The 18,808-nt window shown below is 39.1% G+C and overlaps 1 protein-coding gene across 2 annotated transcripts in view; it reads right to left on the bottom strand.

Annotated features, from left to right (window-relative positions):
* Nucleotides 1–817: 817 nt before the first annotated feature.
* The window catches only part of rtn4r (reticulon 4 receptor), a 141,354-nt gene continuing 123,363 nt past the window's right edge, over nucleotides 818–18,808 (bottom strand). For both annotated transcript variants that reach the window (XM_051680090.1, XM_051680099.1), the window contains one exon: nucleotides 818–2,906. In XM_051680090.1, the coding sequence (XP_051536050.1) occupies nucleotides 1,489–2,906 (1,418 nt within the window). In that variant the 3' untranslated portion in view covers nucleotides 818–1,488. The remainder of the gene's footprint in view (nucleotides 2,907–18,808) is intronic.

The following is an 18,808-nucleotide window of genomic DNA, read 5'->3' on the forward strand; positions in this document are numbered from 1 at the left end:
GTGTGTTAAAATTCATTAAGCAGCAATATGTGACTTTAGACAGAAAGAGGTTCCAAATCCACATGGAATACACATTATATTTCATTTTTAGTTTTTGATTTAGCCTTCAAACTTGTCTTTTATTTCAGGTCTGTTCTTAAAGTGTCTTGAAGGGAAGAAACATTGCTAAATTCAAATAACAAAATGCAATTAACCATATAATCATGTTAGGATTAGAAGTCAACCGATATATCAGTTTTACAATTAATTGGTGCCGATAGTTGCTTTAAGGAACAATCGGTTATAAGCAAAAATCAACGGCAATATTTACAGAAATTATTTTCTTCTCCGTATTCTGTGTGGCCAAAACCCTTCATCTGGTGAATATATATAGGATACAAAAAGCTAAAATTGGTGAATATAGAGCATATAGAGCATTATATCACAGTAAAGACTCTGTCACCATTACTGTTTATGGACTCATTCACAATTATTAAGGCGAAATATTAAAAAAAATAAAAATAAAAAAAAGACACATGACAACTGACAAGCGATCGCTTATGATCTACTACTGATGATTGATGATCTACTGCTAATTAATTACTGCTCTTACAGTATTTATAAGCCAAAATAATCATTCTATTGAAATACATTGTAAGAATGCATGTAAGAATGGGGTGTGTGTGCGTGTTCAGGGGGCACATGGGGGGGGCCAGGCTCCCCTCCCCGGGTACCCCCCTCTAGAACCGCCACTGGGCTTAAACATTTTAATGCAGGTTTGATTACAACAAGGACATAAAAAGTTTGTACAAACCACAATGTCTACAGAAGCGTCTGTAAAAATGAGATATTTTATTTGTCATATATTTATGCTTGTACACCAGCAAAATAAAATGCATATCTATGATTCCTTTGCAATTTCAGTGAACAAATAGACAGCATTCCTTCAACAAATGCCACCTGTAGTCTGTATCATGACGCAAACAGAACATAGCACGTATTTGGGGAGAGATAACCATATGTCTTTACTGAAAAACGTATATAAAAAAACAGCATAGAACAAATGTATGACTTTTTAAAGAAAAAAAAATATCGGGAACAAAATCATGTCACTGAAACATTCCTGGGTGCTTTTGGCGCTTTCTTATTTAGTTATGGTTTAAGGAATTTTTTTTAGTGGTTCATCTACAATTGTCACTTTCTGATCGGTTGAAGCTTTTTTGAGGTGATGGGTATAGAGAACTCTCTGCAGTGTTGCTTAAACACAGCACATTAAAAGTACATAGAGTAGAACAAACATTTGGGCACCAAGTTTTATATACATTAGATCTCATTTATTCTGTAAAGGCATCCATTTCTTTTAATGCATCTTCAGCATTGTAACTTATTCATACTCAACCATGCGGGGCAATGTCATATCCCCCTTTTCATTGTCTTTGCCTGTCCACATAGGCTACTGCAGGTATTTTGTGTCATTATCAAGAGCAAACTGATGGTTGAGTGTATAAACTAGGACAAGGCCAGGGACAACCAGAACATGGGGAAAAACAGAAGACCCAGTGCTTGATTGGTGGATCCGTGACCTTTTATACATGACTGGTCTGATTTGGGCTTTTTGGAACACTTTTTTTTCTTTCTAGAGGGTGCTGTAGATGGTTCCAGATTATCCAGAAGCTCTGGGTTGATTTTGTCCAGGGATTGGTCAAGGTTGTTTGACAAGGTTCCCAAAGGACCATCGTTGAGACTTTGCTTATTACGAGTGTCATTTTTTACTCGCTCAACCTCCCGGTACTTAGTCTTGGAAATGTTCTCTTTCTCTTTCAGGGGGTTGTTGGTGATCTGACGACTGTTGTAGGATGAGGGATCGGGGAGTGATTTACTGGAGATGATGGAAGATTTGTCATTATCTGAAAGACAGCACCTGGGAATGCTTTCTACCAGAGGGTCATCCAGTGAGAGGAATTTTCCAGAATGTGTCTTGGTGTTGAAGATGCTTGTTTGAACCTGCGATGGAGTGTCAACGCAACCCTCTAAGTCATCACTTTTAAGTCGTTTCAGGTCCTTCCCATTCAGAGTAGTTGGAAGGTGGCATTCCAACTCTGAGCTGGACCCTTTGAAGTGTTTGAACCAGTCCCACAATGGCCTGGCTCGACAGTCACAAATCCATTGGTTTCCGTTGAGCCTTAGGTACTGGAGGGACACCAGAGGGTTCATGGCCTCACCAGTCAACATAGTGAGGTTGTTGTAAAAGAGAAACAAGGTGGTCAGCTTGCCAAGGTCATTGAAAGCGTGCTGTTGCACGTGTATGATGCGGTTCTGATGTAGGAGCAGACGGTCTAGGTTGATCAGACCTCGCAACATGTTGTCGGTCACCACCTTAATTTTGTTGTTGTGTAAGAATAGGTAGGTGAGGTTAGCCAGGTCCAGGAAAGTGTCACCGTGCAGGGCTAGAAGGTTATTATCCTGCAGGTAGAGATACTGAAGTGAGAACAGTCCTCGAAAAACTCCAACTGGGAGTTCGGACAGACCACACCTGTGCAGGTGAAGGGTATGCAGCTTGGTCAGGCCTCGAAATGCAGTGGGACTTATGATCCGAAGGTTGCTGTTGTCGCCAATGTCTAATTCTTCCAGTCTTTCCAACCCATAGAAGGCTCCCGCCTCAATATGGCTGATATTATTGGAGTACATCCACAGGACAGTAAGATTATGCACGGAACTAAAGCTGGTTGATCTGACCACTGTTAGTTTGTTGCTCTGAAGGAATATTCGCTGGCAATGGACAGGAATCTCAGTGGGAATGGAGAATAGACCCTGCTGTTGACAGGCCACAGTTGGCCTCGGCTCACTGTAGCACACGCACTTCGCCGGGCAGCCATTCATCACTGGCACCAGGTTAAGCCATAAAACCAGGCAGAGGAGGCGACCTCCTGTTGAGAAAAATCAAAAAGGCAAAAAGTCAAGGGTTTGACTGCAGCTGCTAAATTTTGCAGGAGACATAATTTCATGTTCACAGTTGAAACACAAAATATCTGAATCAAATGTGCTCAATAGTTTTAGATAAGCAGGAATGCATTGAGTCCATTTGATTTTGGTCATGTACAGTGACCCCAAGACATATTTAGGGACTTAGGCCACACAAATCTTTATATTTAATTGCAGTGGACATTACAAAATACCAAACCAAGTGGCATCTGCAAATAAATTATGCCAGAGCTTTTCTCAGAACAAACTTCACTTGTCTGAGACATTTTTCCCCCAGTGGTTTCAAGGTGATTTGTTTGTAGATTTACAATGTCAGTTTCCTTTTAGTTCACACAAGAGTCCTAGCAGAGTAACTTTGAACTATGAACATGTTACACTAATGTTTGACAATCAGAAAGTGTCCAAATACATTTTATCTTAATTTTGAAGAGAATATAAATTATAATTTCATACCTAACAAACTTCTTGTTAAATGTTTTCCTTAAAATATATGACAGATTGTAATAGGTTAATTAACCAATTACACATTTATCCATAATAAAGGTTTTAAACGTGTGCAAAAAGTTGCAGCAGTTTATCTACTTAATTATTACTTGAATTGCATTACACATAGCCAATGTCATGATTACTTGATGGAGGGAATGAGACGTTGTGTCGATGTAGTGACACTAGGGGTCACTCTTGGGAGCCCCAAACACCTCAGCTTTTTTGAAGAATGGCCAATGAGAATTGGCGAGTGGAATTTGCATGCCACTCCCCCGGACATACGGGTATAAAAGGAGCTGGTATGCAACTACTCATTCAGGTTTTATGCTGAGGAGCCGAGACCAGGTCCCGGCCATTTCAGAGGGTAGTTCAGTGTTGTGGCAAGAGGGACACAATGTCTCGTTCCCTCCATCAGGGAACGGAGGTTACAAAAGTAACCAAGATGTTCCCTATATTTCACTCACTCGATGTTGTGTTGATGTAGTGACACTAGGGGTCCCTATACAAAACGCCACAACTATCTGAACTGTGTTACATGAACTGGCGGTGTGTGACGGGCAGACCGCTGTGTGCCTCATAGCCAGCACATCAGGCCATCACGTAACCTCCCCCAAAGCTCTTATGAGCGTCGAACGATCCATCAGGAACAAGTTGACTGCCCAACTATAGGGACAGGCTAGCCCAGCCAAGGCCTCTTTCCCTCTTTTTTCTCCACAAAAAGAGTGGAATTTGTTAACTGACTGGGAGCCATAAGTGTCTGCGTTGGGGGGTGTCCCTCCCAAGGGGAAGACACCACGGAGACCACACCCTGCCCAAAAAGAGGTGGGGGTATTTTGAGTGGAATACGTCACATGGTCTTACAGCTGTCCTGGAACTTACCTGCTCGTGCCTGCAATACACGGGACGAGACCGGCTCAACCTGGAGATTGTAGAACCTCGCAAAGGTGTTGGATGTTGCCCAGCCTGCTGCTCTGCTGATGTCTGCCAAAGAGACGCCACTGGCCAGGGCCCAGGAGGCCGCCACACTCCTGGTAGAGTGGGCTCGTAACCCCGCAGGGGGTGGCACGTCCTGAGCCTGATATGCCATCACGATGGCGTCAATGACCCAGTGGGCGATCCTCTGTATGGCATTTCCTTTCCGCTGTCCACCAAAGCAGACAAAGAGCTGCTCGGAGCTTCTAAGGCTCTGTGTATGATGCAAATAGATGCGTAAAGCTCGCACCGGACACAGCAATGCCAAGGCTGGGTCTGCCTCCTCCTGGGGCAGCGCTTGCAGGTTCACCACCTGATCCCTAAAAGGGGTCGTGGGAACCTTGGGCACATAACCCGATCTGGGTCTCAGGATCACGTGAGAGTAACCCGGACCGAACTCCAGGCACGATTAGCTGACAGAGAATGCCTTGCAGGTCCCCTACCCTTTTGATGGAATTGAGCGCAGTCAGGAGGGCAGTCTTCAAAGAGAGTGCCTTAAGCTCAGCTGACTCCAAGGGCTCAAAGGGAGCTCCCTGTAGACCCCGAAGGACTACAGAGAGGTCCCACGAGGAGACAAGGCGCGGTCTGGAGGGATTCAACCTCCTAGCGCCTCTCAGAAACCTGATGATCAAGTCGTGCTTCCCCAAGTACTTACCATCTACTGTATCGTGATGAGCTGAAATAGCGTCTACATACACCTTCAAGGTGGAGGGGGACAGCCACCCCTGCAGCCTCTCCTTGCACAGGGTCTGTGCAAGAAGACTCACTGGGGGAAACGCATATTTGTGTAGTCCAGGGGGCCAGCTGTGTGCCAGTGCATCTATACTGAGGGGTGCCTTGGTCAGGGCATACCAAAGCGGGCAGTGGGAAGATTCCTGGGAAGCAAACAGGTCTACCTGTGCTCGACCGAATCGACTCCAAATCAGCTGGACCACCTGAGGTTGGAGTCTCCACTCTCCCCTGAGGGTAACCTGACGTGACAGCACGTCTGCTGTGGTGTTGAGGTCACAGAGTTTGAGTCCCCTTGACGTGGCACCTCATTCTCTGTTGTCGAGCCGCGAGGGTTCAGGGGAGAGTGGAGGGTTCCACTCTAGCCCAATGCTCGCGGCCACCCAGGAAAGCATGTCCATCATTTCCGCGTCGGCGTGAGACTGGGCAACCGTTCCCGAAGAAGGAAGCCCAGCCGAAGCCTCTGCGTCAGACTGGACGAGCCCGCTCTCTGATGCTGCTCTCGATAACTCATCGTCTTCCCAAACTCCGAACGAGAAGTCAAACTCACGCTGAGACGAGCCGTTGTTCACGTGCGAGAGTCCGATCGGGGCAAGCGAGCGTGCTGGGGAATGGGAGGTCCGTGGGGGGATACCCGGCGGAGGTGGTCCCATTGATGTCCCCAAATCGCCCCCAGTGCTAACCGACGTGGCCTCAAACCTGTAGGTAGAAGGACCGGTGCGGGGAGTCGCAGGGGTCATGTTCTCGCAATGAGGACATGAGTCATCCACAAACGATGTCTCCGCGTGGGCAGTGCCCAGACATGTAAGAGCGATCGTGGCCGTCAGAAGCGGAGAGATAACGACCACAAGCATCTTTAAAAAGGCGTTCCGTGTGTGCCGCTCTTTTTGTGAATGAAAATATACTCTTTTAGAATATGCTTTCTTATTTTCGCTCTGCCGAAGCGCCCAGGGGCGTTCTCTGCACTCCACGGGTGCAGATGGGGGAGAAGCCGCTGAATTGCAGCGTAAATCCAGCAGTTTTGAGGTGTGTCTTTGGAGGGAATTTAATTCAGTGCACTTAATACAACCGCTCGGCTCCGAAGAGAAAATCTGAATGTGTGGTTGCATACCAGCTCCTTTTATACCCGTATGTCCGGGAGAGTGGCATGCAAATTCCACTCGGCAATTGTCATTGGCATTTTTTCAAAAAAGCAGAGGTGTCTGGGGCTCCCAAGAGTGACCTCTAGTGTCACTACATCGACACAACGTCGAGTGAGTGACAGATGGGGAACTAATTTTTGCATTATGCTAATTTTGTATAACCAGAGATCTGGCTCCACCAGCTGAGTCTGGTTTTATTTTCTCTCCACAAACTAACATCTAACATCTTATGGAGTTTTTGTTCTTTTCCACGTTACATTTGGCTTGCTCACTGGGGGCGTAAAGACAAAAACATTAAGGTGTGATTTTCAGTATACAGTTTTTCTATAAAGCTGTTCACAGAGAACTTTATGCCATTTAATACAGAAAATTAGAGACATTATAGTAAAAAAAAATTGTAAAGTGGCTTTGAAAAGATGTGTATTATGAAAAGTGCAATACAAATAAAAATGACTTAATTAAAAAAAAAAAAAAAAAGGAAAATGTAAATCTAATACAAGACATTTAAATCAGTTGAGTAAAAAGACCATATGCCAGCCACAAAATGTGCCCTTCTATACATTAAATGACTCCAAAATGGCTGCCTGCCCGTGAGCAATTTGTCTGTCTGTGCTTGTGCCTGCTTGTGTGAATGCTATCTGCAAAGAAATTGTGCCACGGGAGCCAATCCCATCCATCAGCCAACGCAAAGAAAAAACACCAGCCAATTCAAAGACTGATAAATGAAACATAGGAGGGAGCCATGCACAGAATTAGCTAGTGCTAATAGCAACGATGGAGCTAATCACATTCCAGCATGCTGTAAGGCTTGACATTTAATCTGTCCAGGGGAAGATAAGTTTGGTGTGGGTGTTTGATGCATGCATGCATGCATGGATGGAGGGGAGGGGGACAGAGAAAGGACTTATGGATGTTAGATTCAAGTCTCCTGAGTGCAGCAAGTGTGAACATGCTTGAAGTGTTTTTGGAGTGTTACAGAAAGATAAGATGGCATCTTCGCATGTCTGATCTGAAGCCCAGAGGTCTCTCTGTGCGTGGATGTGTCACTGATGTCTGTGTGTATGTTTATTGACGGAAGGCTTACAGATAAGGTATGCTGTGTTTATTCAGTGAATTTTGTAGTCAGACAATATTTAGGAGACCATGAGATAAACTGCATCCATCTGTGATGTCTTCATCATACATCACTGAAAGCTTGATCAGAGAAATGTTTACACATGTTTACATGTGCCTCTGGTTTACATTACTTATAAAACCATGCAGATAACAAAATAAATAAATACATTGGTAAAGTTTAAGACAAACTTTGGTGTTTATGAAATTAATTATATGTCATTGGGATTTGAACTTAATTTTAGGACTTGAATTTGAACATGTTTACTTGAACTTGAATGACATCACACCTGAAATTCAAATTTCGTAGCACAAATTCAGATCGTTAAATTCAGATTCATTTTTTTAATACACTGATTCAGGTTTGATATTCAGATTGAGTAAATTTGACGAAGACATCCGGGGTACTCAGAAAGAGCAATCGAGACTTTTTTTAATCAAACTCCTTCTTGACCAATCACAACGTAGCTCACAGTTCACATTTAGAAAAGGAAGGGTCCGCTGTGAAATAGTGCCAACGTGGGATCGTGGCTAAATGAGAGCCACCACCTCTCTCTAGTGTAAGATACTTGTTCTGCCCTGATGCAAACTCCAGAAGTAATTAGTATGATTGGTAAACAGGCTGTTTGAAGCATGAAATAAATGTTTATCAGATAAATGTTTGCCACAGGTTCAAAAAGACTGTTAGCCAATGACCTTCTGTGTAATGCATATTTGCTAGATAATCAGCTCTATGTAATTATTTCTAATTTAGTAATTATGTAATTTTTCTAATTATGTAATTTTTCTAATTTAGATGGTAAGTTGGATGTGCCTTGAGTGTAGGTGTCCAAATCTTAGCAACTGCGAAGCTAACGTTAACTTAACATTAGTCAGGTCTGGATTGGTAGGTTGGTCAGCATAAACACAGACTATGTGTTTTCTCACCAAACCGTTTAGTGCACAATTTTGATGACACCCATAACTCTTGTGGCATAAAGTATACTAAATCTGTGCTATACTAGTAAAAGTGAGTTAGGTAGCTAGAATGTTTGTTGGCACATATCTACCTTTTTGCACATATCTAGACCTTACTTCTTATTTGGCAATCTACTGATAACTTAAATGGTAGCTGGTTGGCTTGCAAAAAACAGCAGCAAAGATTAATGTATCCCCTGGGTGTTATGTAGAGCATTAATAAAAATAAATAAAAAAATAAACAGCAGAGAAGATTAGCTTACTGCCTTGTAGTTACAACACGGTTGGCAAATGTTGATATGATTAAGAAAAGTAAGCACATCAGAAATCAGATGACTGATAAACACAGATGACTTGGCACTATTTCACAGCGGACCCTTCCTTTTCTAAATATGAACTGTGAGCTACGCTGTGACTGGTCAAGAAGGAGCTCTTCCTGAGTACCCCAGATGTCTTCGTCAAATTTACCCGAATCTGAATATAAAACCTGAATCAGTGTATTAAACTTTTTTATCTGAATTTAATGATCTGAATTTGTGCCACGTACATTTAAATTTCAGGTTTGATGTGATTCAAGTTCAAGTAAACATATTCAAATTCAAGTCCTAAAATTCAAGTTCAAAAAACAATGGCACATAATTTATTCCATAGGTATTGGCTTGATAAATTATTGTCTGAAAGCTTTAGTTAGCTAGATAACCAGACAAACTGTCAGATAGGCCTGATAGGTTATATATATATATATATATATAGAGAGAGAGAGAGAGAGAGAGAGAGAGAGAGAGAGAGAGAGAGAGAGAGAGAGAGAGAGAGAGAGCAGCTTAAAGCAGATTAAAGACCTTGTGTGGGTTTGTTTACATTTGAATTTTTGACATTTGGCCTTTTTTAACATTTGTCAATGTTAGTCTATGGGATTTTTCAGCTATTTGGTTGTCCACTGTACGAAACCAGTCATTTTTATCAAGTCAACATAATACACCAAATTCTGGGAACATTGCAATTTATGGTGAAACACAGTAAAAGGATAAGTAACTCAAACTTTTTGCTTACAAAACAGATCATTATGTTAACTTGACAAAATCTCCAAAACAAGGCCAAAATCTGAAAAAAAAATCCCATAGATTTACATTTTTGAAATGTTCTAACCTGCCAAGACTATTATAAAATAAAATAAATGAAATATAAACAAACCCACACAAGGTCTTTAAAATGCTTTAATTCTCTCTCTAATTTTTTTGACATTATCTTTCTATCTATCTATCTATCTATCTGTCGATCTATCGATCTATCTATCTGCAGCATAAAAATGAGTCAAATGTCAGAGTAACAAAAGTGTAACTTAATTGCTCATCCTTTGTGAATGTAATTCAATTACCAGCTATATGTATTACAAAATATATTTAACCTCAGTATGTCTCAAATGTAAACTCTTTATTCTTTATTCAACAATAACTTTTACATAATCAAACCCATGTGAGGTATGTTCACGTGCACTATCCAGCATGCAGAAGAGCCACACTGCAAACATGCAATATCTTGCAGATCCTTCCACCCAGTTCCCTAAATTCCTCCCCATCCCTCAATCTTGCAGCTTGTTAAATGGAGCTTGCTTGAGGCTTGACAGCATCCCTGTGTTACACTTTCCCTCAAATATCCTTTCTCTCCCTCTCTCTAGGCTGTCATCTTCCACCACTGAGCTGTCAGGCCTCCTCTCACTCTTTCTGCTTCACAGCGTTTCTCTCTCACCCTCTCTGCCAATAAAAATATTCTCTTTTGCCGCGCTTTGAAATGTTAGGCTTCACAAATCCACCAGACCACCTTTTTATCTTCTAGTCATTAGCAGGGTATCCCCACCCACACAATACACATCGGAGATTAGTTTTCAAAGTGCACTTTTTTTCATCTGTAGCCGACCGCACTAACCTTGTGCTTCCTCTGCGTCTTTCATCAATTTAGTGCTGAGTAAAGCTGCTCAAAATGTCATACGCTGTCCTACAGTTATTTCAGTGCATTGTCTCGTTGCCTGGACAGTCACATAGCCATGTCCTTTATTGCTGGTCGCCCTTCTCTGTAAAGGCCATTTGGCAGAGACATCGACTGCATACAAGCTCTGCATGTTTTTTGACCAATTTTCCATCAGTATGCTAAGAAAACCTCCACTTTCTCTGACTGTAGTTAGGAGCTTCGCTTAGTCTTTTTGTTATTTCTGTTTTTCTATTTTCTGTAGAAGTGATGCCCATCCTTGATGATAAGATCAGGATTGTTGGTCACAAGCATATAGTGTGTATTGGGTGATGGTCCCCAGCATGGGATGCTAGGTTGCTAGTGTCTCTACCAGGCTTTTTAATAGCTTACCAGCTAGACTTCCTTGACCATGCAGGTCAACCAACAATAAAGCTTTTAAATGGCTATGCTCAGTGGAGGATCCTGGTGTCGGCAATACAGGCAGTTGCTTTGGGTGGCAGTGTTCACTGGGGCAGCTTTCTCAATTTAATATGTTTTATTAGGGGCTAAGCACTGAAGGTTCATAGCCACCTATTGTATCTGTTAGTTTTCTTATTATTCTTCCTCCCTTGAAGTCTATGGCAGCCTATAGAACCGTGCATAGGAAAGTTATGAAATTTGGCACACTGACAGAGGGCACTCTCAAATGTAATTGATCTAAGTTTGGAAAAACTCAAACCCTCTAGCTCCACTAACTGTTTGAAGTTGCACTTATGTTTATGCTCATAACTTTTGAACTGTACGGCCTAAAATCAGAACTCATTGTGAGTCGAATAAATACCATGGTTCAAATTTCCGGCCGACTAGATTTTCTGCCATTTTAAATTTTCTGAAAAACCTACTTTTTCAAACTCCTCCTAGTGTCCAATTTACATGCAATTTTGCACGTATCATCTATAGATACTCATGACAAAAAGTTATGGAATTCATGATGATAGAACAAGCTGTTTTTATACAACGCATCAACGAATTTGATGGTGAGCACGCCAAAATAGACGTGAGGCTGTATCTTCGCAACGCTTTAGCGTATTGACATGAAACTCGGTATGTGTCATCAAAAGCATGACCTGAGGGTACCTAAACAGTTTCTGCACAGCACCACTTAGTGGTCAGGAAATCTAAAAAATGGCTATTTTTGCCTATAACTTCAGAATAGTCTGTCCTAAAATAATGTAATCATCTTTAGATTGCTTGAGGCATAACGAGTCGAATGATATCAAATTTTTCTATGTCTGCCATTTTGCCGTTGGCCATTTTGAATTATGTCGTAAAATGCTGTATTTCACAAACACATTGGCATACCATTACGAAACATGGTAGGCATCATCTGCACCATGCCCAGAGGGTACCTATAAAGTTTGGGGCCAGCACCGTCTTGTGGTCAGAAGTTATAACACAATGTGTAAAAATGTTTATAACATTTGATTAATTTGGCTTATCGATCTGTGACTGCTCTGTTTAGATTCCTTGGGTTATGCCAAGTACGATGATACCAAATTGGCCATGGTCGGCCATACTTCCTGTCCGCAACTTTTTTTATTTTATTGAAAACCTACTTTTTCGAACACCTCCTCAGCTGTAAGTCTGTTTTGCACTACATTTTGCATGTATCATCTAGGGACACTTGTGACAAAAAGTTATGAAAAGCTTTTTGATAAACCAAATCATTCTTGTGTAATGCATCAGTGAATTTAATGGCAACATGCCGATAAAGATCTGAGGCTGTATTTCGGCAATGCTTTGACGTACTGTCATAAAACTTTATATGTGTCATTGTGACATCACCCTGACAGCATCACAAAAATTTGGTGACAGCGCCTCCTAATTGTAAAAAGTTATAATTAATTGTATTGTAATATTAGCAATTTTACCAGTGTTTTTAAGCTGCTTTTCTTAGTCATAATCAGTGATGTCCAGTGATACTTCCATACATGCTGTTGGTGTGCCCGTAATTGCTGCTTTCAGCTATATTTTAGTATGAATTTATCTGTTTAATGTTCACACCATATTTATTTACTGTAACCCTAATTAATCGTTGTTTTGTGCCAGATACATTGTGCAGGATTTAGAATTTGATAGTTATATTATTATAAAAATGTTCTTCTTTTAATAGCTTCAATGTAGTCTTTAGGTCTGCTTGAGGTCAGTACTGTCCAAGTTAAAATCACAAAATAAAATGTAAGCTGTGTTGATAAATTAGGACTATTTTATATAATAGTAAACATTGTTAATAGTTAACTATATATATATACACAGGGTTGGGGAGTAACGGAATACATGTAACAGGATTACGTATTTAAAATACAAAATATAAGTAACACTACAGTTACAATTTAAATCATTGGTAATTAGAATAGTTACATTCAAAAAGTATTTTGATTACTGAAGAGATTACTTTGCATTTTATTGTCATTTGTTTCATTTAATATTTAGTCCTTTCAGATGGAAAATTTATAAATATAAATGATGCAATCCAAAGTGTATTTGAACAGCGGTGAAACACTTTCTTATGATGTTACGTTCATACGAGCAGACAGAGAAGTACGTTTGAAGTAAGTTTGGATCAGAAGAAATAGAAATAAACCTTAAATTGTCAGCTTTACGCTAAGCTAAAATGCTATTTCTAGCCATTTTACATGCACGTTACCAGGCACGATCATATTTTTTTTTTATCAAGAAAATTCACGTTGGATCATAATTAATTTTTTTCTTGTAAGACCTTTGATATTATGGCAAAAATCGTATTCTTGATAATAACTGTTGTATTGTTTTAATGTAAAAATATCTAAAAATGCTTAAAACAAGATCAATTAGATTAATCTGGTTTTAGAAACAACACTGCATAAGATATTTCAGTTTTTCAGAGAATGTATTTTTAACATGTGTATTTTGTCTTTCTGTACTGGCAGAGTTTTTATAGTCAAAACAAGTGAAAAAAATCTACCAGTGCTGAAGAAGTAATCCAAAGTATTTCAAATATATTACTGACCTTGAGTAATCTAACAGAATATGTTACAAATTACATTTTACAGCATGTATTCTGTAATCTGTAGTGGAATACATTTCAAAAGTAACTCTCCCATCCCTGTATATATATGTATATATACACAGTACTGTGCAAAAGTCTTATGCACATAAGAAGTTTCACAAAAGCATTTGTCTTAAGATGGTTATTAATATCTTCAGCTTTAGTGTGTCAATAGGAAATATAAATGTTAGACTCCCAAACATTACTTTTGCAATCAGAAAAGATTAGAATAGAAGAACAGGGAGCCCTGCAACAGATATCATGGCCCCCACAAAGTTCCCCACTGAACATCGAGTCAGTCTGAGATTACATATAGAGACAGAAGCAATTGAAACAGCATAAATAGATAGAAGAACTGTGGCGAATTCTACAAGAAGCTTGGAACATCCTATCTGCCAACAACCAAGAAAAATTGTGTCCAGGTGTACCTAGGAGAATTGATGCTGTTTTAAAGGCAAATGTGGTCACACCGAATACGTATGACATTAAGTGATACATTAAAACTATATATTTCATTATTTTTGAAGACATCCTCACTATGCAACATTTTTCAAAAGTGCCTAAAGCTTTTGCACAGTACTGTGTTTGTAAAATTATTGATTTATTTATTTATTTTTACCAACAAGACCAGTACCAAACCCACAATAAAGATATAGTTGACCCAAAAACACACCACAAAAGGAGAGGTTAGTGGCAGATGGCACAATGGAACAATAGATTTGGAACAACATGAGGGTGTGAAAATGATGACATAATTTTCATTTTTGTGTAAACCACCCCTTTAAGGCCACACTTTGCCCCAGGGACTGTCCTGATTTAAAACAGACTTGAGTTTATTGGGATGTCTGGTCACTCTATCCTGTCATATCACCAAAACAACAGCTACATAAAAGGTTATTGCATTGCATTACTCCAAATGCATCCCACAACTTTCCCTCGTCTTATAGCTGCATTGTCAAACTGTTTACCAACCTATTAGTTTTGCATTACCTCTGGTATTTGTCTAAACTCAAGAGAATCCCACGTAATAGTGGCGTCGTTGAAGCCAACCTCTTAATCATATTGCGGAGAAGCCAAACAGAGTTCTCAAGTGACAAGCTTATTTAGAGGCGCTATTCATGCTGAGGACCACCCTTTTTCATTACTGACAAGCAGAACGGTGAGTTCAGCTTTGCATAAAAAGCACTGATTGCCGCTTGCTCTCTCCACTTCTGTGAAAAGCCCTCATGCCGATATAAAAGACACCACAGAAGAACGAAAAAGCCATTGATAAACAAAGAGGGAAAATCAAGGATACTTCTCCATGGTCTAATTGAATTAATTATTTGGAAAACAAAAGCATACAGAAAACAGAGCAAGGACTTGAGATAATTGTGTGTAGAGAGAGAGAGAACGAGATAGACAGAGTGACTCACATTTGCATATGTCACTGTTATATGAAGTGCATGTAATGACAATTTTTTTTTTTTTTTTTTCATCCTCACTAGTGTGCATGAACGCAGCCATTGTTTTAAGACCACCTAGGTGTGTTGGATTGAAAGGGGATGGTAGACACATTTTTATTTTATTTTTTTTTATTATTAGTGGTGCTTGGTAAGGCAAGCATCAATGACTAAGTTTAGGTATGAAACTTTACATGGTGCAAGCTGATAAGTCCTTTAATCGTGTTATCTGTTAGCCAATCAGCTTGCTCACATGTGAAGTGTTAAAGGGATAATTCACCCAAAAATTGTAATTCGCTCATCATTTACTGACCCTTATGCATCCCAGATGTGTATGACTTTTCTTTCTTCTGCCGAACACAAAGATTTTTAGAAAAATATCTCAGCTCTGTGAGTCCATACAATGCAAGTGAATGGTGGCCAGAACTTTGAAGGTCCAAAAAGCATAAAAGGCAGGACAAATAATATGGACTACATTAATGATGCTTTTATGGTCCTTTTTGGAGCTTTGCAGTGTAAATCACTATTCACGTTTGTAGTATGGAAAACAGAAGCTCATCAGTTCAGCCTACGATCACCTGGGGGTAAGTTAATTAGTAAATTATGACAATATTTTTAGATGAATTGTTGCTTTGGCACATAGACATGTTTATCACACATTCTGTGGACTTGCAGAAATGACTGAGGGCACCAGATAAAGAGAGAGGGCAAAGGAGAGACAAAGGGACAGACATGCAGAGTTGATGGGCGAGGGTAAAGAGAAAATAGTAAAGATGAAAGGTGTTGGGACAGAAACGTAAGCACCTGGGTGTCTGATTTGATGCCCAAGGAAAACAGATGTCAGATTTCTTCAGGAACATTGAGTATGGGGTTTGGAATCCAGATGATAATGACTCTAGAGCAAAGTGAAGCAGATCAGAACTTATTTATGTCTGCTGTCTGTGCCACATGCTTTCAGTTTGCCAGATGGTTCATAAATAACAGAGAATCTAGCAGGTTGCAGCAAAAACAAATAAAGGCATGCGCAAACACGCTTAAGTTTTCTATTGTAAGACTGCTGCATTTAAGATCTACATGAAATCAAAATTGATTTAGTTTTTATTTGGCACTTTCTGAAGCTGTTCCTGTCTTATTTTGCACGATTCATTGGTTTTCAAATAAAGAAAATGTTTGTCTTCATAATGTTTCATCAAAATGTACACTTGGTAGATGTCATGGGTGTTTTTGTTTTTTTCAACTTCAGCCACTTTTGTGTACCAGGGGTTGATTTTTATTGCAAAAAAAAAAAAAAACTTTTTCTCCCCTTTTCTCCCCAATTTGGAATGCCCAATTCCCAATGCACTCTAAGTCCTCGTAGTGGCATAGTGACTCGCCTCAGTCCGGGTGACGGAGGACAAATCTCAGTTGCCTCAGCGTCTGTGACTGTCAGTCCGCGCATCTTATCATGAGACATAGCGCATGTGGAGGCTTCACGCTATTCTCTGTGGCATCCATGCACAACTCACCACGTGCCCCACGAGAGCGAGAACCACATTATAGCGACCACAAAGAGGTTACCCCATGTGACTCTACCCTCCCTAGCAACCGGGCCAATTTGGTTGCTTAGGAGACCTGGCTGGAGTCACTCAGCATGCCCTGGATTCGAACTCGTGACTCCAGGGGTGGTAGTCAGCATCTTTACTTGCTGAGCTACCCAGGCCCCCTCAAAAAAAAAAAAAAAAAAAATTTAAAAAAAAAAATTACTTTTTTTTTCTTTTTGTTATAATAAGGTCACATTAAAATGGACTTGGACACTTTTTATTTATTATATTTTTTATCATTTATTTTAGGTACTTTTCAAATGCCTTTTATGTGCAAATTCCACTGTTTCAGACTTCCAGAATTTTTACATAAAACTATCAAATATAAATTATTACATGTAAAACTACAATAATCTAAAAAAAAAAAAAAAAAAGACTGAAATCAATATTCAATATTTATTGTGTCAAAATTATTTCTATACATTTCTCAAAAATTACAACTGTCCCAAAGTTGTGGTATCATTTCCGTCACACCAAACAATTCTGTTCCTGCTTTTTTCAAAAGTTAGTGTACTTGTTAACCAAATCAACAAAAGTGTCTGTGAAGAGCATGCTTGAGATAAAATATGAGACAAGTGATGTTTGAAAAAACAAAGAAAATTCAAGGTAAATATCACTGAGCAGAATATTTTTATAGGGCTTAATTTCCAATCAAGCTGTAATTTTGCCAAATAATGCAAAACGTGTGAAAATATTATTTAGGATATATACAATGTTAGATATGAAATTAGCCTTTGCAAGGTCATTTTATTTCAGAAATGTTAAAAATGTTATATTCTCCTAACAACACACTGGCAACTGACTATCAACTGACAGCCTGAATGTCAATACAGTACAATACAACCTACTGTACATTTTATATATACTAATATATATATATATATATATATATATATATATATATATATATATATATATATATTATATATATATATATATATATATATATATATATATATATATATATATATATATATAAAAATATTGTATAATGTGTATTCTATATTGTGTGTATTGTATAATGTACATTGTTATTATTTGTATATTGTGTTGTGTGTAATTATGTGTATATTAGATTTTAAATTGTGTTGTGTAAATTTGATGTTTATTGTAGATTGGTATATGTCTCATCACTGTCACGACTGCTATGTTGTTCGGAACTGCACTCAAGAATTTCACACACTATTGCACTTGTGTATATGGTTGTGTAACAATGAAAGTGATTTGATTTGATTTGATTTGATTTGATCTGAAAATGTCATTTCTGCACTGTAATTTCCACCACAAAATTCTATTAATCCAAATACAGAATTCGAGATGTGGTGGAAATGAAACTGTGGTAGGAATTTTTTGACTTTCAGAACAAATGACAAAAATGACCTAAATCTCCTGTGGTGCATGTACATACACTCTTTGGAATTGTTTTTAGACAATTTAAAAAAAAAATATTGAGAGTGTGAAAAATGTTTTAATGAGACTTTACTTTTAGAGGTCCACTGTGCTAAAAGTACCCAGTGTTGAAGAAACACACCTACAGAATTATACAGGCAAAATGCTTGTTTCATTATTTATGATCATTCAGAACTAGATGTGTATTCTGACGATTTATATATTTATTAATTTAGCAAACAACATCACAAAATAAACAAACAAACAAACAAAAACAAAAAACATTATATTATTGTTGGTGTTTCAGCAGTGGCCATATTTTTGAAGGGCTCTTGACAGTCTGAAATAGACTTGTTTTTCCCAGCCTGTTGCAAGGATTTCTAATACAGAGTGATCAGTCACATAACATTTGTGGCTCAGGTAATTGGCTTAAAAAAAAAAAAAAAAGTTTCCAGAACTGAATGCCCCTGATGCAAAGATTGCATCATCCAGGTCTCCTTCTTCCGAGGGTGTCTGCATCATCCGAGATCTCTCCAGGCATATTAGACCTCCTCCTTGGTCGCAAGTCTATGACACATTACGGAAGTAAAATGATATGTGAATGGCATTACAGGGTGCCTTAAAATCATTTTGGATTGTCAGTAGGGCTGCACAATTTAAAAAAAAAAAATCAAGATTACAATTACAGCTGTCGCGATTATGTAATTGTGAAAAGTGCCAATTACAGCATTCCATTTAGGTGTACTCCCACTGCGGCAAAAGTTTCTATTTACTACATATTTTTTGTGCCGCTGTGTGCATGAACGCAAAGGCATATCTGATGCGTTTAAATTAATCTAAAGGCATATCAGTAATGCTTACAATCTAAATGATACTGTTTACAATTTATTCAATAAGATTTTCATGCAATTAAAATATTAAAGCAATAGTTCCCTATCTGTCACTCACTCGACGTTGTGTCGATGTAGTGACAGTAGGTGTCACTCTTGGGAGCCCGAGACACCT

This window comes from Myxocyprinus asiaticus, chromosome 3, assembly GCF_019703515.2.
Source record: "Myxocyprinus asiaticus isolate MX2 ecotype Aquarium Trade chromosome 3, UBuf_Myxa_2, whole genome shotgun sequence".
NCBI classification, from domain to species: Eukaryota; Metazoa; Chordata; class Actinopteri; order Cypriniformes; family Catostomidae; genus Myxocyprinus; species Myxocyprinus asiaticus.